The 25813-nt window shown below is 37.9% G+C and overlaps 1 protein-coding gene across 2 annotated transcripts; it reads left to right on the plus strand.

The window, feature by feature from the left end:
* The first annotated feature begins 84 nt into the window (after positions 1-84).
* Positions 85-24871, plus strand: VEGFD (vascular endothelial growth factor D). Of its 2 annotated transcripts, none has more exons than XM_084869894.1 (7): positions 85-844; positions 8903-9104; positions 12051-12241; positions 15639-15787; positions 16991-17091; positions 23430-23602; positions 24227-24871. In XM_084869894.1, exons 1-7 carry the CDS (start codon positions 755-757, stop codon positions 24230-24232), a joined length of 912 nt encoding a protein of 303 aa, XP_084726020.1. In that variant the 5' UTR covers positions 85-754; the 3' UTR covers positions 24233-24871. The 2 variants fall into 2 exon arrangements, with proteins under 2 accessions (XP_084726020.1, XP_084726019.1); XM_084869893.1 differs by having other exon boundaries at positions 94-844; positions 23430-23625.
* Positions 24872-25813: the final 942 nt, after the last annotated feature.

Raw genomic sequence — 25813 nt, forward strand, 5'->3', positions numbered from 1 at the left:
TGTTATTTTTGTGAATGTCTGAGATTTTAAAGCATATTTGACTGCTTCTGTGTGTCACTGGCAGTTGATATGTCATGAGCATCTGAGGTCCCTTACTGAGCACTGCAATTTCAATACAGAGTCATGCCTATGTGCAGAGGTTTCACATTACAGGTTATCTGCGTTAGGATAACAGCAGTCCTACACATTGGAGTCAGTTTTTAAAACATCCTCGCTATTGGTAGGGATGTGACAGGATAACAGCCAAGACTTCTCAGCACATTCTGCCAAAATCTGTGTCAGATTTAAGACACATGCTCCCGCAAGCTTCCATGAGAGTTGTGAAAAGAGTTGGAATTGAGAATTGGGTTCCAGCTTTTCTGTAGCTGCGGACCTTGGTGGCCACACCACCTCTTTACAAAGCAGCTAGAACCTGGGGCATAGGGTAGAGAGATTTTTGTTTTAATTTGCTGGGCATGGAATGGATTTAAAGTGCTTTCTCGTTGCAAGGGAAAACATGTCCACCTCCTGATTATTCCTGGAGCATGAGAACATTTAAATTGTTTTCATCTCTCTGTCTGCCTAAGATTGTGCAAAAACGTACCTTGACTAATTGAAATCATTTCATTGGATTTTTATCACAACTGATTGTTTATTTTTCCATGTGAAATCTTGGGGTTTCAGGCTTTCCTTCTGGAGAATGCCTTTTGAAACAGTTTTCTCTAGCTATCTATTGTCAACTACTTGGTAATCAGTGGGTATTCAAGTGTTCAAAATGTACAGACAGTGGGCAGTGGTGAATGTTTTCATGATGTTTTCTCTGCAATTGGTGCAAGACTCCAGCGATGAACAGGGATCAACGAAGGTAGGTGAGCTCAGTTTTTAATATGTTGTAGACTTTTTATTGGCTTACATGGAAGACTTTTCTTTTTTGCAGCCTCCGTTTGTTAATGAGTGTTCTGTTTCTTAGGCATCCTATGATGCTTTCTGTGAGTATTTGAAAATGCTGAGGGGTGTTTTGGGATGTAAAAGAATAGGAACGAATATTCTGGAATCTTTTCAAATGGGCAAATTTCCCCTCAATTTTATATGTGGATGGCATAGTGATTCGATTTTCTAATGAAGCACTGACTTATTTTTGTGACACACAACTTTGTGACCATTTATTTTCAGGTCGTTTGTGAGCAGCAAATAGTAGTTAATTTAGTTAGTTCATTACTTCTGTCCATGGAAACCTATGTGTTTGCCACAGAAATTTTCTGTCTGGTTTTCCAAATTACTCATCGCTACCATCTAGAAAAATATTTTCTTGGAAGTTAATTTAGTTTTTTGCTCTTTGAAACTTGTAAAATTCAATAGTCATTGAATCGGTGATTCTATGAGCAAACATTAGATAGAGCCCAATAAAACTGAGAGTAATGCAAAAAATAAACTGGAATGTTACTGACTGAGCAGTATGTTTTATGTATTTCATAGAATATTTTTTTTGCTTTTTATTTTAAAAATGATTCTGATATAATTGTTTTAACTGAAGCAGTGCTAAATCATTATTGATTTAGGAATTTCTGGCTGAGAGCAATCAATCAAATGTGGCCTTGAGTTTTTGTAGCTGTTGTTAAGACGTGCATTTTCACCAGGGGTGACTGTGCCCCCAACAGGGGAAATGGGTCCTCAGGGCTGGAAAGTCTTATTCTTGTAATGTCTAAAGCACAGATAAACACGCAGTACATAAACAGATATGCAGTATATCTTTAAAGGGTGAACTCTGTGCTAGGGCTAGTGAGAGCGAGACACCTTGTCCAGTAGTTTACACTTTTCTAACTCTCCAGATTCCAAACACACACGGGAGAGGTCACCATTATTCAGCGCCCCCTCATTGCCACCGGCCTCCATGTTGGATTTCAATGCCAGGTGGAAAGGAATCCAATTTTGAGCCTATTTCACAGGAGAGAGAGAAATCTGACTTGTTTGAAGCAAGTAAGACTCACCCCAGGGTGATTATATTTTCCTGTGGGGATTAGAGAATATTTGGGTGGAGGTATCAAAAAAGCCTTCAGTGTCCTTCCAGCTGCAAGCTATTCTATAAGGTGTTCACTTCTAGGAGCCAGTTATAGAAGGAAGTCACCTTGGCCAATCATTCCAGCTTGGTGGTCACAGAATGAGAGATGGGCAAAGCAGAATCTAGTCACACAACAGATCTAATTAAAGCTTGAACAACTTAATGATCTCCCTCATCTTTGAGATCCTTGAGAAGTGTTGTCTATGTTTTCATTTTACACCAACTGGGTTTGTGAAGATGTGGTAAATTATGGCAAAGTACTCTCGTCAGAAATGTTATCAGTCAGGCTAGACCAGAACATGCTGAAATAACAACCCCAAATCTTTAGGGTTCACAAACAACAGAGACTTATTTATTGCTCATAACACATGACCATCCTGGTTCCTCCAGGGTCAACTCTACATCAGGATGATACTGGCTAGCATCCATTCTTGAATGTCATTAATTACCATAATGGAGGAAAGGACAGCCCTGGAGCGTCTTGCCCTGACAGTTAAATGCTCTGGCCTGGAGTGACAGACATCACTATTGTTCACAAGCCCTTGACTCACCACCTCATCAACCACAAGGGGCCCAGAAGTGCAATCCTTTCATGTGCTCATATTGTAGAAAGCTGTAAATATTTGGTGAATAGTATTAATGACGAACACACAAATTGAGTTGCTTCTAAATGTTTCTCAATGTGCCTTTGAGATGGGAAACAGCCAGGGTTGGACACTGGGATAGACTCACTGAAGTAAGACACTTAGAAGTATTTCTGCTGCTCAGGGGGCTCCTTCTCCCTGAAAAAAGAAAGCTCTACATTCAGTTCAGTAAACATTTGTGGAATGTCTTCCATGTGTCAGGCTTATGAGTGAAAGTGATGTTTTTAATAAACTAAAGAGATCTTAGTTATGTGCGTCTTACCAACAGCCAAAAAATTCAATTTGATCTGTGGAAAGGCTCATTTTAATACGAAATATTTTAAGGAACTCTTTATAATGAGTCTCATTTTGTTATTCATTGTAACCTAAATAACTATAACACTCACATGGAGAAAAATACTATTTTCCTGAAATCTATGTTTGGCTAAAACAGTTCCTGGAGAGAGAAAAATGATATGTATTGAATATTGCTATGGCAAATATTTTGTTGTTACCTACTGTTTTATTTTGGAGAGAGTTAGGAAGAGTGTAATTTTGGTTGAATGAATACCCCAAGTTCTTCCTAAATAAGAGACTCCCCAAAAGGAACAGAGTGGGATGATAAAGTAAAAGCAGCTTTTGTAATAGTGTGCTTGGTTTATAACTACACTGTCACAGCAAGACTCGGGATTATTGAGAATCTTAGAGAATGCAGAGGATATTGGTGAGGAGGAGGAGAGCAGTGGGTGTTTCACCTGGAGCCACTGCATCTTTAGAAAGAAAGATGAAAGGGGGCATACTGGGCTTCCAGCAGCTCAGCAAAGCTGCCTTGTAGAAAGGATGATGAAGTTCTGCATACAAATTCTCTGCCCACCAATGGATTATGTTAGAAGTTACTTTGAAATAGGACTGTAGCAGTTAATTATGGCCACAATAATGCTGTGTGACAAAGCAGTCCAAATTTCAGTGGCTTCAAACATCAAAAATCTATTCTCACTTATATTTCTGTGGGTTGGCTGGGAGTCAATACTCAAGCCATGGGTCTGCCCCACATGTCTTTCCTCCTCCTCGGATCAGTGGGCTAGAAGGAAAAGGTGCTTGTGGTAATGGTGGAAATCTAGGAGAACTGTGCAATCATAAGTACATTTGAGTCCTTTGCTTGTGTCAAGTATCCTATTGGTCAAAGCAGGTCACATGTCCCAACGTCATTGGGCTGAGAAATAGACTCCTTTCTTGGTGGGAGGAACAGGGGAGGCAGTGAAATTGTTTGTAACAACCTAGTTACTATAAAAGCAGCTCTGGGTTGTTTCCTTAGACATTGGGCCCTTGATCTTTGAGATCAATGATAAAGAGACTCTAATTCATGAATATATATATATATATATATATATATATATATATATATATATATATGTGTGTGTGTGTGTGTGTGTGTGTGTGTGATATATATGTGATATATATGTGATATATATATATATATGTATATACACACACACACACACACACACACACACACACACACACACACTCATGGGGTTATTCGGAGCATCATTTTAGAGTTTTGCCACTCAAACCCATCTCACACTCATGTGCCCCCACATTTCCTAAGCACAGATGCATCAAATGGGAGCAGAGACATTTTAGTAGAGCCCAGATTTAAAATGTATAGGGGGGCATAGACATCGCCCCAGATGCTAAACAATGTGACTGGGAGAAAACTATCAATAATAGTCATCAAATTGGAGGCTTTGAAAGTCCCAGACATCTTAAACCGTTAGAATCCCTTTAAAATACCCAGACAGCTAAGCAGACACTTTCACAGAGGTGTATGCATGCATGTGTATATATGAATGTGAGCATATGCACACACACTTTCCCTGCATATGTAGTTCCTTTCTTTGTCTAAGTTTAATTAAACAACCTGGATTTCTCATATATATGCATTTAAATATAGAACTGAATAATTAAAAGAGCTGCTGGTAGCATGAGCCTCCCAACTCCCCATTCCCCTCAAAATGGCCAGGTTTCTGGATTTCATAGAGGAAGGACCAGGCCTTCTGCTGGTTCTAGCTGAGCATCCAAAACAGGTGTAGCCAGAGCAGTGATTGTTAGAAAGTACCCACAGTTGTATGCCCCCTACTGTTTTGTACTATCTATTGTGGGTAAGGCCAGACCCTAATAAAATACAAAGGTTTAAGAAGTGGGTCATTTTTTTTTTATCCATCTATAAAGATATATGTAAAACCTGAGCAGATATTTTAAAATTGGCTTTTAATCTGAAAACTAGAGGCCTGGTGCACAAAATTTGTGCACGGGTAGGGTGCCTAGGCTGATTGGGGCCTTCTGGCTACTGGCCAGGGCCTCCCTTCCCTGGCTGCCAGCTGCTGGCCAGGGCCTTCTTTTGTTCTGTGCCACCCCCTGGTGGTCATACATGTCATAGCGAGGGATAGAACTCCCAGTCTCCTGGTCTAACTCCCGTGGGGACACTTTGCATTATATATATATATATATATATATATATATATATATATATATATATATATATATATATATATATATATATATATATATATATATCTCCAACCCCATGAATTTTTTTTTTTTAAGGAAAAGTGTGCCCTTGATTTACCCTGGAAAAATTTTCCTTTTTTTAATTTTTATTTACTCTAATTGGAGTTGCCCCATCTTGCTCTTTTCAAACCCACCTCTCTGGTTACTAAGGGAAATCAAGGGCCATCAAACAGACCCATAAACACCAGCAAAGGATCATATACCCTGCTCCTGAGTAAGGAAATGAACTTCATTGAGTGCCTACTCTATACCTGATCATTCTCACATATGACCTAGTATGATCTCCACATCAGTTCTATGAAGCATTGTTAACATTACTATCTCTAAATGGGGAAACCAAGGGTTAAGTGAGTTTAAAAATTGACCCTCAGTCAAACAGCTAAAAAGGAGTAGTGCCTGAATTCAAAGCCAGCTTAGTTTATTTTTTTAAATGACTGTATAGTAAAATCAACATTGTTGCATTTTGATGAGCAGTTTTATGAAATTTAACACATGTATAGATTTGTGTTCTCACCACAACAATCAAGATACAGGAAAAATTTTATTTATGCTACCCTTTTGTATTCACACCCTCCCCCAACCTCTGGCAACCTCTGATCTTTTCTTCATCATGATCATTTTGGTGTTTTTTTTTGTTTGTTTGTTTTTGTTTTGAGATTGTCATAAATGGAATCGTACAGTATGTAACCTTTTGAGATCGGCTTCTTTCACTCCCAATGCCTTTGAGAGCCATCCAAGCTACTATGTGTACCACAGTCCATGTTTTTTTTATTGCTGAGGGGTATTATGTGGGATGGATGTAGCACAGTTTGCTTAAACATTCACCCACTAAATGACATATGGGTTGTTTCCAGTTTTATTTTGGTTATTGCGAAGAAAGCCAAACTATAAACATTCATATAGAGGTTTTGCTATGAACATAAACCCTCATTTATCAAGGGTAAATTCCTAGGAGTGGGACTTATGGTTTATATGGTGAGTGTATGTTGAACTTTACAAGAAACTGCCAACACATTTTCCAGAGCGCTGTAACATTCAAAGCCAGTTTTGAACACTTTGGATCCATGTTCTCACCTCTTCAATCAACAGAGGGCTTTATTGTATCGGGGAAAACTTCTTTTTGGGAGATGTTATTTCCACTTGGGACTTGAAGGAGTTAAATTCACAAAACTTCAACGTGGACTCACAAGTTTAACATGGCCTGGACAGATTTTTTGACAGGTAGAAGAGTGAGGAATGGGAACAGAGGGGCAGTGGCGGGGATATCTCTGGAGAACAGTTGGGAACCTGGTGGTGCAACTTGGACCCCAAACCAGGGGACATTTTGCAGTTTTGGCTAAGCCTTAAACACCAAGTTAAAGGTGTAACGCAAAATGCTCTTCCAGTGAAACTGAACTTGCTAAGAATTGGGGGAACAGGAACTATTTGTACTGCAACCTGATCTGCCTCCCTAACCCATTACTGTGGCCCCAGGCCACACTTGTAAATCCCTAAGCAAATCTAGGGAAAGTTGTGTGAAATGTGTTCCCTCCATTGCTCACAAGGGTTTTCCAAACATACAAATTCTATTCACCTCACCCACTTATGAGCAAACTTCCTGAAAAAATATTGCCAACACAAACAAAATCACATCAACAGTTTGTAAAGGCTTAAGAGCATATACTTCTCAGAGTCATACTTCTCAAGAGGTCCAGTGGGGAACTTTGCTTAGCTGGCCACCTTTTTTTCAGTCTAGAATATGAGGTTTCTTCATATGTGAAATAAAAATATAAAACAATTTTTATACATCATCATATCTAAAAAGTATATACTCCCAAAACACTGTTGAATGCAGATTCATTCTTCCCAATATACACCTATATCACTGGTTTTGATGCTCACATAGTATTTCATTGTACACGTGTATATTTATTTATATAACCATGCCCCTAATTTAGAACAAATAGGCTGCATACTGAAAATATTTTGTTGGCCAAGTTTTTTTTTTTTTAATTTAAAAAATATTTTATTGATTTTAGAGAAAGGAAGGGAGAGTGATAGAAACATAGAAACATCAATGAAAGAGAACATCATTGATCAGCTGCCTCCTGCATGGCCCCTACTGAGGATCAAGCCCACAACCTAGGCATGTGCCCTGACCCGGAATTGAATTGTGACCTCCTGGTTCATGGGACAACGCTCAAGCACTGAGTCACACTTGCCAGGCTGGCCAAATAATTTTTGCTTACAAATCCGGGCATCATATCAGTCAATACAGTTCGTGCAACTATGTGGAAAGGCTATTTTCAGCATAAATCGAATAAGTGTATTTTATGAGAAAAAAACACACCCATGTCTTTGAAATAACAAATAGATTTAGAAAGATAAAATTCTCAGAGGAATAGAAGTCAGAAATTTCAGGTTATTAAAATCAACAATGTTTTTTCTTTGTGTGACTTTAGGCAGGTTCCTCATGACTTTATGGGTCAGTTTTTCAAACAAATAATAGAATGAAAACAATTGTCATTGGCTCCTGTTACAAAAATAGTGCAATTTAAAAATATATATTAACTAGAGGCCTGGTGCATGAAAATTCACGCACTGGAGAGGGTGTCCCTCAGCCTGGCCTGCCCCCTCTCACAGTCCAGGAGCCCTCAGGGGTGGGAGGCGACCTGGTGATCAGGGGAAGACGATGCCCCCATCACACATCTGCTGCTGCCACTGCCGGCAGTGCAAGCCTGGGCCAGCCCTGGTTACCTGAGCTTCAGGTGGCCCTGGGAGGCTGGGCAGTTGCAATCTGAGGCTTGCCTGAGCCTTGGGCCAGCTCTGGTCATCTTGGGGGCTGAGGGCACCTGCCACAACCCTCTTCCCCTCCACCCCCACAGGGCTGAAAGGACTGGGTCACTCCAGCGGGGCTAAGGGGACTGGGCGCTGCCATCTTGTGGCTATGGGCACAACCATCTTTGTGACAGTGTAACAATCAATTTGCATATTCCCTCTTTATTAGATAGGATTACCTGTGGCTCCTGTACCAAATGACCACAAACTTGGTGGTTTAAAACAACAGAAATGTATTCTCTCTCAGTTCTGGAATTCAGAATTCTGAAACCAAGGTGTAGGCAGGAGCTCTGCTCCCTCTAAAGGCTCTTAGAATCTTTCTTTGCCTCTTCCAGCTACTGCTGGCTATAGGCCAACCCTAGCTTGTGGCTGCATTATTTTAATATTTACCTCTGTCTCCAAAAGTCTTCTCCTTTGTGTTTATAGCTTCCCCTCTTCTGTTTCTTATTAGCATACTTGTCTTTGCATTTAGGGTTCATGTGGATAACCCAGGAGGATCTCATCTCAAGATCTTTAACTTCATGACATCTGCAAAATTCCTTTTCCCAAATAAAATCACATTTACAGGTTCTGGGGGTTAAGATGTAAACATTTTTTGAAGCCCACCATTGTCTTTAAATGTTCTGAGTACCCAGGGGGAAATAAGTAATCCCTTTGATTCAATCTTAAGTGAGCAGAATGTGAATTAAAAAATACTAGTTTGTTTTCCCTAGGTACTGTTGTACATTTGGATCATCTCTCTAATTTCTCTTCAGCTCTATTTACATTTTTAAGTGTTAGCATTGAAGGCTATCAGACAAATTAAAGCTTTAGTAACTTGGTTTCATACCACTATTTTGTTTGTTTTTCCAAGCGTTCAATGTTAGAACAATCTGAACAGCAGATTAGGGCAGCTTCTGGCTTGGAGGAACTGCTGCAAGTCACACACTTTGAGGACTGGAAGCTGTGGAGATGCCGACTGAAGCTGAAAAGTTTTGCCACCCTGGACTCCCGCTCAGCATCCCATAGGTCCACCAGGTTTGCGGCAACTTACTATGACATTGAAACATTAAAAGGTAGGTGTGTGTGTGTGTGTGTGTGTGTGTGTGTACATCAATTCTTGCTCTTTCTCAGATACACCTCTGCCAAATGCACCAACCTCTGCCGAAAGTTTGAGCAGGGCAGCATGTGTTAGGGAGAGGAACAGGGGTCTGATTTCATACCTTTGATGTTAATGGAGAATCCTACTTTCCTATATCTACTCTTGTTTTCCTATATTGACTCTGCAGAGAAATAAGTCAGTATGATTTTGAGGTTAAAAAAATCAACACAAAAGAACACTTCAAAATGCAGGAGTATATTTATCTCAAAGATGAGAGGGCAAAACACCCCAGAAGGATGGTTTTTAATTTTTTAAAAATCATTATGTTTACTTAAAAAAATTAAACAATATTGGCATTCATTAATAAAAAAACCATTCTACTGCTATACATATATGGATAAAAGCTATTAAGTTTAGATATAGCTTTTTTATTTGCTATTCTATGATTTTTTAAAGTAAAAACACGAAAAGTAAAATTTGGAAGCTAAGTTGTAATAATGTATGCTGGTATTACTGGCAGAATAATTGATTCTCTCTAGATGAAATAATCTAAACTCCAGAAGATAAAATAACATAATTGGAAATAAAGGGAATGATTGTTTCATAGTAAGAATGGTGGTCCTTTATAAGAAAACCATTGTCTATATGTACTGTGTCATAATGAATAAAATGCATGCCAAATAAAATTGTGTGGCTTCCAATGAGGCATTTAACTTTTTTTTTATGACATGTCAACATAATGTAAGAAGCCACTGTGGCAGTGTTGACCTAGCGTTTATTTTATTTATTTTTATTTTTATCTTTACTGTTGATAATATTACGGATTTTTATCTCTTTTCCAACCATTATCCACCTCTACTTGGTTCCTGCCCCACCCCAGGATCTAGCATTTTAAAATTGATTAAAATATGATTGCCTGCTAATGGATTATATTTATCAAATAATTCAATTTGATGACTAAGCCAAAATCATTCTTTTCTTTCTTTCTATAGTTATCTTTACTTTTCCCCACTTGTAAAAAGATGATGAGGTTGTACAGGCCATTGTTGTTGGCTGTGGGGAGGCTTTGTGTAGGCAGGGATACATCCCTGGGCTGCGTAGTGGGCCTGTGTGAGAAGAGGATTCCTTGTGTTTTTGTATGACTGTGTGTCTAAATGAGTTGAGATCATTGGAACCATGGCCTATAACCCACTTTGGCCAGAGGTTTGAAGCTATAGTCACTTCTTAGTGGTAAATTAGCCTGGACTTCATGAAATCAAAGAGGTCAGACCTCACCTGAGATCCAAGGCCTTACCCAGATTACCTGTGTAAAAACCTGAGCGGGGCTGGAGATACTCTGTGGAGACAGAGTTAGCCAAGCATTACCATAAAACCAAAATTGGTTGATTTTAAAAGTCAGTGACATTGACATTTCCTAAGGAGGAAACCATAAAAAGTATAAAAATATTTTAAAAAGCTATAAAATATCTCATTATGTAGGGGATCATCTGAAACTTTGACTAGGTTAGAAGCAGTAAATAATCAAATGGGAATAGTACATCACTTATAATTTGTTATCAACTCTCCCTCATGGATTTCAGGGTAATTTTGGAGACAGAACAGATATGCTGGCGATTAGAAGACTAGTAGAGTTATGCAGGCTTTACCCGGTGACATTGGTCATAGTTCCACACAATTTTGATTAAAATCGTACTGCTCCAACTCTCAAAAGTTAGTTTTATAAAAAAGCAAATGGAAAACAATATTTAAGTAGAATTTTAAACAGCAATATCTTCATAATTTAATCACTTGGTTTTTTTTTCTAGGATTCATGATTAATGGTAGTGAGATATCTATGTTAACAACTAATTGCATAATTTATCTCTCATATTTATAGACTTTAGGCTCTTTATATAAATATTCAAAATCAGAAATTTAAAAAGGTTTCTTAGGATAAAAGATTTTATTATTAAAAAGAGTTTAGGCAAATTGTCTAGTGTATGTAATGTTTCTCAGCAGGCCAAACATCTTATATTTTGTGACTTTCAGTGATTGAAGAAGCAACATATGAGCAACATTGACATTAAGAGGGGAAAAATATGGAAACATGTTTTAAGGGAATAATTTATAGGCTATAGTCAGATCTCCAACAATATTATGTTTGTGTTCTTTAAGCAGATGTTCCTCTGTCTCTTCTAGTGGAAACATGCTCACATATATGGGAATTTAGAATATTCTGGGGAGAGACCAATACAAATTTTTGAAGATGGGGTAAAAGTGGAGAATTTATCTATTGATGCATAACACTTAACCTAAAACTTAGTTGCTTAAAACAACATTTTTTTAGCCTCACAGTTTACGTGAGTCATAAATACCGACACGGCCTAGATGCGTGTCCCTCCTGGGCCTGTCCAAAGGATGCAGTCAAGGTGTCAGCGTGGGCCACAGGTAGCATCTCAAGTTCAACTGGGGCAGGATGTGTTTTCAAGTTCACTTAGTGGTTGTCGGCAGGACTTAGCTAGGCAACCAACAACAACAAAAATGTATGTCTTAATGGTGCTAAAACTTGTGCACTCTTGGCTTTAGTAGAAGAAATGCTATTCAGCTGCATCATATAAATCGCTTAATAAACAATGTTAATTCTTTATACTCTTCCATTTACTTCTTTATTGACCAGCTTCTCCAGATGTACCAATGTGGTTATATACAGGATATGGTGTTCTTCACCAAAGAAAAATAAAATTGTGTTCTAGAAAGGTATTGTATATGTGTGAAGGAACAGATTTTGCCTCTAATTTTTCTGTAAACAATCTTTGGTTAAAGGGCCGACAAAAAATAACTAGTAAAATAAGCGCTACGGCTGTGTTCAGCATAAACCTGGCTCACATGGGCATGTCAGGACTGTTTCTTCCACTGGCACCAATGAGCTTCCTCTCTGCAGTTATAGATGAGGAATGGCAGAGAACACAGTGCAGCCCCAGAGAGACGTGTGTGGAGGTCGCCAGTGAGCTGGGGAGGAGCACCAACAGGTTCTTCAAACCTCCCTGTGTGAACGTTTTCCGGTGTGGCGGCTGCTGCAATGAAGAGAGCGGCATCTGCATGAATACCAGCACCTCGTATGTTTCCAAACAGGTATGAGGACACCGGTTAGCATGCCCTCTGCCAAGTCCCAATGACGACAGTGTTGACAGCTGCGACTAAGCTTTTTGCCAAACACTGTGCTACATGCTGTGTGTGTGTTGTCTCATTTAATCCGTGAGACAAGCTAAAAGGGTATCTTTTTATCCTCCTTTATAGATGAGAAAACTTAGGCTCAGAGAAGTTAATTTATGGCAGAGCTGGACTTCAAATCTAGGTCTGTGAGCAGAGCCTGAATTTTTATCAGTCATTGCCTCTCGGATGCTATAATCATGTGGAAGTTACTAGAATAGACATTAAAAGGAATGAAGGCAGTGCACTGCCTTGTTGATTAGTTAGTTTCTATGTTGTTCAAATGGAGTGACTGAGAAGAGTTTAATGGAATAGAGCAGTGGTCGGCAAACTCATTAGTCAACAGAGCCAAATATCCACAGTACAACGATTGAAATTTCTTTGGAGAGCCAACTTTTTTTTTTTAAACTTAAACTTCTTCTAAAGCCACTTCTTCAAAATAGACTCGCCCAGGCCGTGGTATTTTGTGGAAGAGCCACACTCAGGGGGCCAAAGAGCCGCATGTGGCTTGTGAGCCACAGTTTGCTGACCACTGGGATAGGGGAAAAGAGGAAGGGCTGGTGCAGTACCCAGAGCTAGCAAAAGGGGGACCTGCTCCCACCCATGGACTGAAGAGTAATTAATGGGACCCAGAGAGAAAGTGAGGAAGAGTGCTGCAGGACTGGCTGGAGGAATGGCAGCCATGGTCAACCCTTACCCTGGCCAAGAGTAGGGGATAGGGATATGGGAGGCAAGAAGACCTATGGATGTCATTCATAGATGTCAGCCCTGGGACACCGAGCCCAGTGGGGAAGGAAAGAGAGAGGATGCCATCTCTGGAGAGGCAAATGGAAAATATCCAGCACAACAGACATTTGAAAACAATTCTGCAGTCTCCAGGAAAGAAATAATCCTTCCCTTTCTATCTCATAAAATCCTTTTTGCTCAGTAGATAAGTTTTTCTTTTTATTGCTACCATATTGTTGCAAACTATAATTGTTGCATAGGAGAGAAGTAATAACAAACTTAGGAAAACATATTAAAAAGCGGTAAGTCAAACTACATTCCTTTTGGCACTATTTTGCAAATTCCTTGTGCATGTTCATATATTCATTTATCACATTTGCCTATGGTCTTTATTCTGTATGTGTATTTACTACATGTGTGTATATACATATATACACACATATATACATACATATACTTATATATAAATACATATACATATATATACATACACACACATATATATAGTAGTACAATAAATTTAAATATGCACCAAATATATCCATGTTAGGTGATGATCTTAATTAGATATAAAAAAACGGATTGCTGATTTGTTTGGCAATAGGTTCTTATCCCTTAATTTTGTTCCTCCTACTCCCTAAAATGCCCCTTAAACTGTAGAGTTTCATTTTCGAAATCCTTTTAGAGAATCTCGCAACTTGTAAATTCCGACCTCTACTATTTGACAGGTCAAAAAATAACAACCATAGCTAAGCACCAACTGTCAGAAAAGAAAAAAAAAAAAAAAAGCTTGCATTAACGCAAAAGGCTTTAGCTCATGACCACGTTATTCCCTAGATTCCTAGAACATAGCTGAAAAATTTCGCAAGAAGATGAAGTTTACGCAAAGTAAACACTCTAAAAACACTCTGTTACTTAGACTCATGGAATTCCATTACATATTGAAAGGTCAGAATAAACAACGTTAATGGATTGTTCTCACTTAATAGATAGTTGAGTGCTTTATTTTGACTGCTGTACTCAACAAATGATTAGTTTTACATAATGTACTTAACTGTAAGTGTATAGCAGTTTTTATTTCCAAATATGCATATTTGAACATTTTGTGTTTTTTTAACTACCTCTAATCCCAAAGTTATGAACTATTTCATGAAATACCTCTTAGAAACAAAGTGAATAAATGAATTCTCTATGTAGCAAAGACTACATCAAATGATGATTGAATGGACAGAGCATTAAAGTCAAGTTCAAATCAATCCTTGTATCATAGAACCACTCTAGAAACAAAGTAATTGACATTTTTCTAAATTCTACTTCCCAAGATCCCACCTTGGTCCTTCTGGTCACAGCAATTTCATTCAAAAAAGTAATAAAGTATATTTTTTAACAGTATCAACTCTGCCTCTAGAATAGACTGTTTGGGTTCAAATGTCCACTCTTATAATCAATAGTTATGTGGCCTTAGGCAAGTTGTATAACTTCTCTATCCATTTTTTTATTCACATGTAGAGGTTGGGGAAGGTAATAAAAATCCACCCTATATCATTGTAATAAGGAATAAATGAATTAATATATAACTGCTTACAATAAGGCTGACATATAGAAACATAGAACGAATGACATTCATGTTACATATAATTCAGTGGTTGGGCATGATGATTGTGTATCAGTCCGTTATTATTGTGTGATGCTGCATAATAAACATCCTAAAACTCAGGGGCTTAAACAACAGACTTTTTCTCACTCATGTATCTGAGATCTAGTTAGTTTAGAGTAGGCCCATAGGGCTTAACTCCAAGCTACAGGTTGAGTTCAGGTCTGTTCCCTGTGTCTTTCATCTCTTGGACCAGCAAGCCTGTCAGATCATGCTCTTCTCATAGCTACAAGCCCTACAAAGTATGCACAGTTAAAGTTTGTAGTTGTGTCATATCTGCTACCATCCTGTTGACTAAAACAAGTCACATGGCCAAGTCCAAAGTCAAAGAACAGGAAACTATATTCCTTCAATGGAGACAGTTTGAGAAGTGATAAGTAAATTGTTTTTGAACAATAGTCTCTTCACCATGGTCTCAAAGAAATTTCATAGGAAAAGAAAAGAAAAGAAAAAAAAATTTATAGGTATAATTTCATTTATTCTTTACTATTTGCACTCAAATTTAAAGCAGGAGCATGGAGTAACAATACCATTTTATAAGGGCACCAATGGCACAGAAAAATAAGGAGATTTAATTAAGCTTAAATACATGGTAAAATTGGGTTAGTCCCCAGTCAGCTGATGCCCAGCCCAGCCCAGGAGTCTTTCCATGTTAGTCTTTTTCCTTACTACCGTGTTTCCCCAAAAATAAGACATCCTCTGAAAATAAAGACCTGGCACATGGAAAGATAAGACATCCCCCGAAAATAAGACCTAGCGCAACTTTGGGAGAAAAAATTAATATAAGACACTGTCTTATTTTCGAGGAAACAGGGTAGTTCTGTCCTTGATGAAAAAACTTTGCTAAAGTCACTACAATAACAGACAAAAGCAAAAATGCAAACTGTAGAAATTATTCTTTTAAATATATGAGTATTATGGTTATTTTCTCTACTCTAGCTCTTTGAAATATCAGTGCCTTTGACATCAGTACCCGAATTAGTGCCTGTTAAAGTTGCCAACCACACAGGTTGTAAGTGCTTGTCAACAGCTCCCAGCCATCCATACCCCATTATCAGAAGATCTGTTGAGGTCACAGAAGAAGATGGGTAAGCATTTCTTGTATTTGATTAGTACTTGTTTGTGCCTTTGCCTAAGCTGTGTGTGTAGAATACTTCATTAATTATAGAGTCATCACTTTCTCTTCAAGTTCTTCATTTTTCAGCCTCTAACTCAGATCTACTGTTAATAACTCTGGAAAATACGTTTGTGTGTGTTTTTAAATCAGGTATTAGATGTATATTGCAGTCGGACCAAACAACTCAGTGCTTGTGATCTTAGCATGCTTGCGTATGGACACCTTTGTTCTTAATATGCATAGCCTAATGCGTTGTGAACTTTCTTCCAGTCTCAGCTTGGGCACATGTTCCCTCATTCCAAAACAAGCATTAAATAAAACTCATTCTAGGTTGTTTATACATCTCAGCCCCAAAATTGGGGGTGGGAAAGAGGTTCCTGAAGTCATCGGAGAGTGCCAAAATTATTTGCATCTGAGTTTGAAGATTTTCTAACCCTTCCTCTTGAGATTACCAAATGAAAAATTCTTATTTTAAATGAAAATTACTTAAAATTCAATCGACTTTGAAATTTTTCTAAGGGTATTTTGTGATTCTTTATGACACAAATTATAACACCCTGAACAGTTCTGTAATCAAAGAGAAGAATCATTGATTTGGGAAAAAATTGAGAAACAAATGAAGGTTAAATTACAAACACTGAATTAAAATATAAACTACATTGAATACTTAGATCTTGCAAAGGTAAATCAAAAAACACATGTGTGAGTGGCAAGTGAAGGAGTGAACTGGTAGCTATATGTTACTTAACAGTGATCTAAGAAGACATCGCCACCTCCCTTAAGCAGAAAAGAAAGCTCATCTATAAGGCACATTTATCCTCAAGATGTTCCTGCTGTTCTAACCAATGTTCTTTATTTTAAAGAAGATAGTGCTATGTTAGAACAATATTTACTTTTGGTAAATAGGCTCTGTTGACAGCTAATTTGCATCATTTTAACACCAATCTTCTTAAAGATCATAACTTCCCAAAATTACAGTTTCGTTTCCAAAGGTTTCTAAGTAGACTATTTGTAATTACAGAATTACTAATAACATGAAGTTCATACATATGAATTAAGCTGTTTGAAATCTTAACTATTCTCACTCAGAAATGTATGCAATGTTTTTTAAAAATGTCTCAAAGGTATGATTGCCCTTGAAAGCTTTTAAATCTGGTTTATTTCTTTTTCCTAGTTGTTCCCATTCTGAGAAACTCTGTCCTGTTGACATGCTATGGGATAGCAGCAAATGTGAATGTGTTTTACAAGAGGAGAGTCCACTTGCTGCAATGGAAGGTAATGAGAGCAGCATGAAATAATAATAGTAATAATAAAAATAACAACAATAGCAACTAACATTTATTGAGTGCTTAATATGACCCGGCAATGTTATAAGCCTTTTATATGTATTAACTCATTATATCCTCACAGTAACCCTATAATGTACTATTATTATCCTCTTTTTTATAATTACAAAGTGTACATACTATGATGTCTAGTGATTTTCTCAAGGTCATACAGCTAAAAGTGATAGAAGCAGTCAGATTCCACAGCCCTCTGTGCTTTAATTATATAGCAAACCCACTAATGCATTATCTGCTTTAAATTATTAAAGAAAAGTCCAAAATAATTAGAGCATCTTAAAATATTTAATTTGAAAGGGGATGGTAACCTTTAATGAAAGCCAATTCAGAACTAAACAGTTAACCACATTTTACTAATTTATTTATATAAAAGTCTCACCAGAACATAAAGTAATTTTGGATTTCTTGGTTTCTTTTAATTGTGTCATGTGAAAACATAATAGTAATTTGAAAAAAAAGGGGGGGATAAGAGGAAACTTTTTCTGAAACTAAATCAAATTAAAAGCAAAACACAGCTATTAGACTAAGGGGAATTGAGAACCAAATGTGATAGGCAAACATCACTGCTCATAATTCATAATGCTATGATTTATGGTGGTGAGCATTTGGCTAAAAATTAATGCATTTTTGTTTATTTACCAGAGAACTTGATATGATTCCACTGGAAAAAAATTGTGCAATTTTGAACTTTGCTTCTTTTAAACTATGATTTGCAAGCAAGATCAGTAAGGATTCAACCCTAACGAATCGGCCCTTAGAAACCATAAGTAATACTTCCTATATTTCTGTCTGTCAGCATGAAAGTTTAACCCAGATTTTGAGGGAAACTTAACGTTCATGTAGTTTAAATGCCCATGAAGATCTTGAATGTTATCTGTGTCTTCCCACCAAAATCCATCCATCCCCTGCTGGATAAACATCAGTCATGGAGAAACTCACCATCTACCAAGGCGGCATAGTTACTCTGACCATACCCTTAACACTAGTAAACTATATTGAACCCAAATCTCTCTACTCTCAATGGAATTACAGTGAGAGTCACATATATAAATTGCATTTTATAGTACTCACATTAAAAGGTCAAAAGAAACAGGTGAAATGATTTTTCATATATTTTATTTAATCCACATATCAAAAATTGTGTCATTTTATCATGCAACCAATATAAAATTTATTAATGATTTGTCCTCATTTTTTGTGCTATGTCTTTGAAATCCACTGTGAATTTTATACATACAGCACATCTGTATTTGGAGTTGCCATTTTATGCTCAACATGGTCTGTAGCTACCATGTTGGTATACCAGCTCTAGAGTGTCAACTCGTTATTTCAGAGTCATGTAAACAAGTATAATTCTTCCTCCATGTGACTCGTTTATAACGGTGTTAGTGCGTTGTTGTGAGAGGCAATATACATAGAACTTACAGGCTACTAGTATTCTAGTCAAAGTTTTCCTGGTCCACAGCTTCTGAGAGAGATTTGTACTCAGTAGATTTGCATGCAAGTACCATGCATTAGAGTGTGAGAGGGAATCAGGACTGGGCAGAGGGAGAAGATGAACTGTGTTGTAGTAGCTAAGAGGTGTCAGCCAACCCTATGGGGAGCTGAAGCTGGGATGGTCCTTGGGCGGATGCCCCCCAAATTCCATCAGTTTATTGGTAAAAATGATAAATGGAACAAGGCTGGGCCCTATGAACTTGTCATTCATTGTATGTGGGCTACCTCGGGGAGGGGATGTAACCTTAGGTAACATGGCCTCTTTCTGGTAATTCCTGGGGAGGGACACAGCTGGTGCACATGGGTGCTGAGGGTTAGGCAGAGTAGTGGGAAAAAAGAGAAGGGTTCTGAGCAGGGGGGGAAATGAGTGCTCAGGACTGGAGGTGAGAGAGCATATCATGTTGGAGTGCTGGAATAAGTTGCATGGTGGTGATATAATGGAAGAAGAGGGGTAGAAGTGAGAGAGAAAGCTGGAGAGATTCAGAGGATACCCTATGAACATTGTCCCAGAGCTTAGATGTGATGCTAGGGGCAAAGAGAAATCACTCAACTGGTTCAAGCAGGAGACTGGCAGTAACAATTAGCATTTTAGCAAACTCAATCCAGTGACAGAGTAGAAGAGTATGAGTTGTCCTAGGATTGGAAAAGAGGCAGGGTACCTTCTGAGAAGTTGTAGCATTGATGGAAGTGAGAGGCATGGGGTAACCTGGATCACAATCACTTCTAATTTTCATGTCCCATAATTCAATTAATGTGGGACATGTTCCTGGTCACATCTCCAATGGTCTTATCCAAATGGATGACATATACTGAGCTTATTATTCACTAAACTCCTTTTGCACACTTGTGGCAGCCTTTTGTATAATAACCTCGTCCCTGAATGAGTACATTTGAATTAGTGAATTTAAGTCCAATTGAATTTTATCCAGTTAGATTCAGGTCATTGCTCTAAACTATTTTTTAAAAAATACCAAAAAAAAGGAAAGAAAAATTGAGTAGTCCTGATTTTGTATTTTATATTCCTCAAGATAGCCTCAACTTCAAGAATTTACTTGGAAAATATCCATCTGTTTATTGATAAAAATGATAAATGAAACAAGGTTGGGAACAGAATACATTCACATCACATCATCAACCTCCCTAGGATTTAAATCAATATATAATACTGCAAAGCCATTGTAATCAAAACAACCTGGTACTAGCACAAAAACAGGCATATATATCAGTGGAATGGAACAGAGACTCCAGAAATCAACCCACACCTTCACGGTCAATTAATATTTGACTAAGGAGGCAAGAGCATACAATGGAGTAAAAACAGTCCCTTTAATAAATGGTGTTGGGAAAAATTGGATAGATACATCCAAAAACTGAAACTAGATCACCAACTTACACCATATATAAGAATAAACTAAAAATGTATAGAACACTTAAATGTAAGTGGTGAAGCCATAAAAATCCTAGAAAAGAAACAGGCAGTAAAATCACAGACATTTCTCATAGCAATATTTTTGCCAAAATATCTCCTAGGGCAGAAGAAGCAAAGGAAAAAATAAATGAGACTACATTAAATTAAAAGTTTCTGTATAGCAAAAGATGGTTCTGATGTCAAACCATCAACAAAATGTAAAGGAAGCCCACTATGTGGGAGGACATATTTGCCAGTGAAAAGGGGTTAATTTCCAACATATATAAAGAACTTATACAACTCAACACCAGGAAGACAAACAATCCAATTAAAAATGGGCAAAGGACCTGAACAGACACATCCAAAGAGGACATACAGATGGCCAGTAGATACATTAAAAAAACACTCAAAGTCACTAATCATCAGAGAGATTCAAATTAAAATGACAATGAGATACCACCTCACATCTGTCAGAATGTCTGCTATCAATAAATCAACAAACAAAAATTGCTGGTGAGGATACAAAGAAAAAGGAAGCCTCGTGCACTGCTGGTGGGAATGCAGACTGGTGAAGCCATTGTGGAAAACAGTGTGGAGTTTCCTAAAAACACACACACACACACACACAAAAAAAAAACAACTAAAAGTAGAACTACCATTTGACCCAGTGATCTTACTTCTGACAATATATCCTAAGAATATTGAAACACCCATCAGAAAGAATATATGTACCCTATGTTCCTAGCAACGTTATTTACAATAGCCAAGATCTGGAAATAGTCCAAGTACCCATCAGTAGATGAGTGGATTAAAAAACATGGTACATCTACACAATGGAATACTACACTGCTGTAATAAGAATGGAACTCTTACCCTTTGAGATAGCATGGGTGGACCTGGGTATTATTATGCTAAGTGAAATAAGCCAGTCAGAGAAAGACAAATACCATATTTATTCATGAATGACTTCAGCTGTTTCATTCAGTTCTCCTACATCCATCCAGTCTCTGTTACTTTTAACTTGTCTAGAGAGACTGAGGCCTGCCTCTGCCAACTATCTTGCTGAAGTTCAGTGAACACCTAAGTGGGCTGTGTTTCCCTAAACCCGTGGTCAACAAACTGCAACTTGCAAGCCACATGCGGCTCTTTGGCCCCCTGAGTGTGGCTCTTCCACAAAATACCACAGCCTGGGCTAGTCTATTTTGAAGAAGTGGCATTAGAAGACGTGTAAGTTTAAAAAATGTGGCTCTCAAAAGAAATTTCAATCATTGTACTGTTGATATTTGGCTCTGTTGACTAATGAGTTTGCGGACCACTGCCTAAACCACGGGTCTAAGAATTGAGTTAGTCTTGCCAGAAGTTTTCTAAATGAGTCTCTACTGCCACCTTGTGATCCATGCAAATCTGTAAGCGCTTCTTAACTCTCCTTTAATAACAAGCTATTCTCATCTTGCCCAAAGTGACATTTGTTTCTCTGGCATATAGCTTACAAAGCTCATCTTTTTCCCCTCTTTGAAGATCATTAATTACTGAGCAGTTAAAACTATGAGATTGGATGACACAAGGTTTCCATTATTACTGGTCAGATAGTGGCAAGAACATATGGTGTAACCCAATGTTTTGGAATGTTGGATGAGATTGTTCAGTCTCCATACATCAGCTGGATTCAGGATCCTCTTATTATACCAAATAAACTCAACAAATACTTATCAAGTGACTATTTTATGCCAGAACAATGAGACTTGGTTCCTGTAACATTTAGGATTTTAAAAAAATGTATTTTATTGATTTTAGAGAGAAAGGGAGAGGGGGAGGGAAATAGAAACATTAGTAATGAGAGAGAATCATTGCTTGGCTGCCTCCTGCACGCCCCCTACTGGGGATCTAGCCCGCAACCCAGGCATGTGCCCCGGGCCAGAATCAAACCTGGGACCCTTTAGTCTGCAGGCTGACACTCCATCCACTGAGCCAAACCAGCTAAGGCATATTTTTTTTTAATTAATGGAGGAAACAGAGACATAAACAGACAAATATAAAAAGTCTAAAAAAAAGGACAGGATGGAAATATACACATAGCAAGGGCACTTGGCTAAACTTGCAGAATTTGATAAAAATATTGGGGGAAAGAATTGCTAGCAGAGGGAAGTATGAGCCCAAAGGCATGAGTGTAGAAAAAAAATACTATAACTTATAATTAGTATGGGTGGAAGAGAGAGAGAGAGAGAGGATGAGTATGGTTCATGTTTGTTCATGGAGTGTCTTGTATGTCCTGGTAGGAAAATTGACTTTTATTTTGAAAGAGAGGGTAACCTTTTAAGGTACTTAAATCACTAGTGACTAGATTTGCATTTGATAACCTTATGGAGAATGAATTGAAAGGGTAAAACTGTATTGGCAGCCATCTACACAAAAAATACAAGGTACTGGCTGAATTGAGGCAGTGGTAGTCGTAATGAAAAAGAATGAACAAATTTAGGGAGGCAGAAATCAGAAAGAATGAACAATTTCAGGGAGGCTAAACTCAGAAGTGGATGGACATGGTGATTAGGTTTAATATAGCAGACAAGTCAAGAGTAATGACACCATAACTTAAATCAGGCAAACTGGAGAGAAGCAGATTTGGGTAAGAAAGTAAACATATTCTTGCTCTGAAACCTTCAATAATGCTAAGGAGATATAGTCAAGTTCTTCCAAAATTTCTCTTTTGTTTTTTGCAATGAATTTCAACTCGATGATTAGACTTGGACAAGGAGCAATTGTACACTTTCTAGAAGTATCTGTCAGCTAAGTGTACAATATATAAAACTTCTCAGGCCCTCCTCTCTCAGCTGAATGTGTCTCCCAGAAGGTATCTGTGGAATCCAAGTTCATTATCCCTATTTAATTTTTATATTAGTGTTGTGATCTGTGGTGAGGAAATAAATCACTGTTTCTATCCACAATCTGAAAAGGCTGAAGTGTATTTCTACAGTGCCAATACTTCTGATCCTCTCTCCTAATTTTCACCTAAAAACTGGGGATGACTAGACTCATAATCCGTACACATCCTATATTTTATTATTCACACTTGATTGTAAAAGTTTGCCTTTTTAACAAGTCACCAACCTAAAAATCTCTAAAAACTATTACCAAGAATATTCAGTTTATAATATTTTTATCACAAGCTGACGAGAACAAACGGATTCTGTATTTTTATTATGAAATTAGAGGTGAATCTACTTCATTGTGGAAAGATTAGGGGGAAATCTACAGGAAAGGAGATTTCGTGAATTCAAGTGATTTGAGAATGATGTAAAGAATACACTTTGGGAATGATGTTATCCATGCTACAGCTATTCCACCAACACCTCTCTCTTTCTGTGTAGACCCCTCTCCCCTCCAGGAGCTGACTCTCTGTGGGCCACACATGAAGTTTGATGAAGATAGTTGCGAGTGCGTGTGTAAAACCACCTGTCCCGCAGATCTCATCCAGCACCCAGAAAACTGCAGTTGCATTGAGTGCAGAGAGAGTCTGGAGAGCTGCTGCCGGAAGCACAAGGTATTTCACCCAGATACCTGCAGGTGAATGGCTTTTTCACTTTCGCCTTACCTTGACTCATCAACATTTAATGTAAATGCCATTTTGATTCAGTGGGATTCCTTATTAAGCCATTTTTTTTCACTGCCCAAGCCCCTTTTTGATAATAAAGTAGAGGTTTGGCAACTAAGAGTAAGCAAGAGATTACAGAGTGATGTTTAATTGAGAAATCAAGAAAATCCTGCTTGCTATGATTGGCTCATGGATCTTAAGCAAAAACTGGGATGATGAAACGTAAACAATTATTTGTGGGAGGTAGTGGGGGGTTTCAGATCAGTAGACTCTTGGGTTCAGTAGCTCTCAATATATGAACATATATGTATATTTGGTTTGGTTTTTTTTTTCTTTGAGAAAGAGGATATCACTGGATTTATGTAGCAAGAAAATTACTGATGACTAGAACAGTGCACTTCAATAGATTTGGATTCCATGTGGGATAACTATTTAAAATTTTATATTGACACTTTAAATACATATCTGGAAAATCTACTTTAAAAACTTAAATCAGAACAGAGCTATTTCTTTGAATTATAGTCGTGGATTCTGAATTCTCACGTTAATTTAATTATTATTTTTTTACAACAGCTGTGAGGATGGGTGCCCCTTTCACACCAGAATGTGTACAAACGCTAGATCAGCCTGTGCAAGGCACTGCCGCTTTCCAAAGGAGAAACGGCCTACCCAGGAGCTCCACAGTCAAGAAAACCCTTGATTCAGCTTCATTCCCAAGTTCCTCCTCCCACATTTTAAACAGCATGCCACTTTGCCAAGTTGCTGTCACTATTTTTCCTTTTTTCCCAGGTGTTGGAAAAAATTCGTTTCACATAGCACTAGGTGAATCCAACCAATCTTCCATTAAACAGCAGCTGAGGATTCTCTGGTTGCTTGATAGATAGCTTCTCTGCACACCAGGGAGTGGAGAAGAGGGAGCCTGTGGAAACCTTTCTGTTCTTTGGTGAATGAAAAAGGTTTGAGCATCATGGCCTGCTAAGTGCTATGTGACAGATTACTCCCAGCAGATGAGGCAACTTGAATAGTCTCTGAGTCCTTTGCTAATTGCAACTCTCGTGAATTATTCTGATTCTTCCTTATGCAGATTCCATTCATATGATCAGCACTGATTTTCTGATTGCTGTCCAGCTTGTAGTTTTGAATTTACCAAACTCCTGTCTGTTGTTTCATATTTAAGTGTATTTAAAGAAAATAAACACCATTATTCAAGCCATTGAATTTTGTGTGCTATTTAATATGGTTCCACTCTAAATGTTATGCTAAAGAAAACAATGTTGTGAAGAGAGAAAAGAATTTAGAAGTGGGGCTTGTGGGAGAGACGTAAGCACAGCAAAACTTGACACCAGTTTTGGAAAAAGTAAGGAGTAGCTATCATAAGGTTTAAGATGCTAAACCATGTTAAATAAATATGACCCCCAAATCAGTTAGAAACCAATCTTTTCTTTGAGATTCAATTTAACTTGACTTGAACCTCATCCCAGGGCAAAGGGGAGCCCATGGACTCCCTAGACATCTTTGGATCTGCCCCCAAACCTGCTCAAACCATGTTTTGGTTAGTGGCTCTATCTTCCTAATTGCCATTTAGGTGGAGCTATTATCAGAAATTCTGGTCTAGGACAAAACTATTTGCAATTTGGCTTTGCACTAAAACCCCTCCCTGTTGCCTCCTCAACCCCCAATAAACACCAAGAGATTTGTACTTGGATTCTGAGGCTGGATCTGATCTTGGGTGGGACTGGTCCTCAGGGTGGAGGTGGGGTAACTGGCCTATTGCCTTATTAGAATTCACTGGTCATTGTACAGAAATACTTACATACTAATTGTTTTGGTATGTGGGCTGATAAATATCAATTACCAAGAGCTTAAAGCAAATACAATAAATGCCAGTGATGTATGATATCCCTAATTATTTAAGCTACAATGCCAGAGAGTTAGTAATATGACAGCTCCGATGATACATCTGTGACTAAGGCAGTGTGGTGGGTGGTTGTTTAGAGATGGAAACAGATTGGAGAGCATAATGATCAAGTTGGATGATATTAAAATGCTGTCTGAGATACTTGAGAAAGGAGATGATACAAATAATCCATTTTAAGGCTTTTAAGGGAAGCAGTAGATTGGTGAAAATTGTAAGCTTAATGAATTTGGTCAGTAAGAGCC

This window comes from Pipistrellus hanaki, assembly GCF_964339955.1.
Source record: "Pipistrellus hanaki genome assembly, chromosome: X".
NCBI lineage: Eukaryota > Metazoa > Chordata > Mammalia > Chiroptera > Vespertilionidae > Pipistrellus > Pipistrellus hanaki.

Excerpts from the sequence above, each read along its gene's own strand:
- VEGFD (XM_084869893.1), top strand. The coding sequence starts at position 755 with ATGTACAGACAGTGGGCAGTGGTGAATGTTTTCATGATGTTTTCTCTG. Across the intron at positions 12,242-15,638 it reads CCTCGTATGTTTCCAAACAG|CTCTTTGAAATATCAGTGCC; the intron begins GTATGAGGACAC and ends TCTCTACTCTAG. Across the intron at positions 23,626-24,226 it reads TTTCACCCAGATACCTGCAG|CTGTGAGGATGGGTGCCCCT; the intron begins GTGAATGGCTTT and ends TTTTTACAACAG.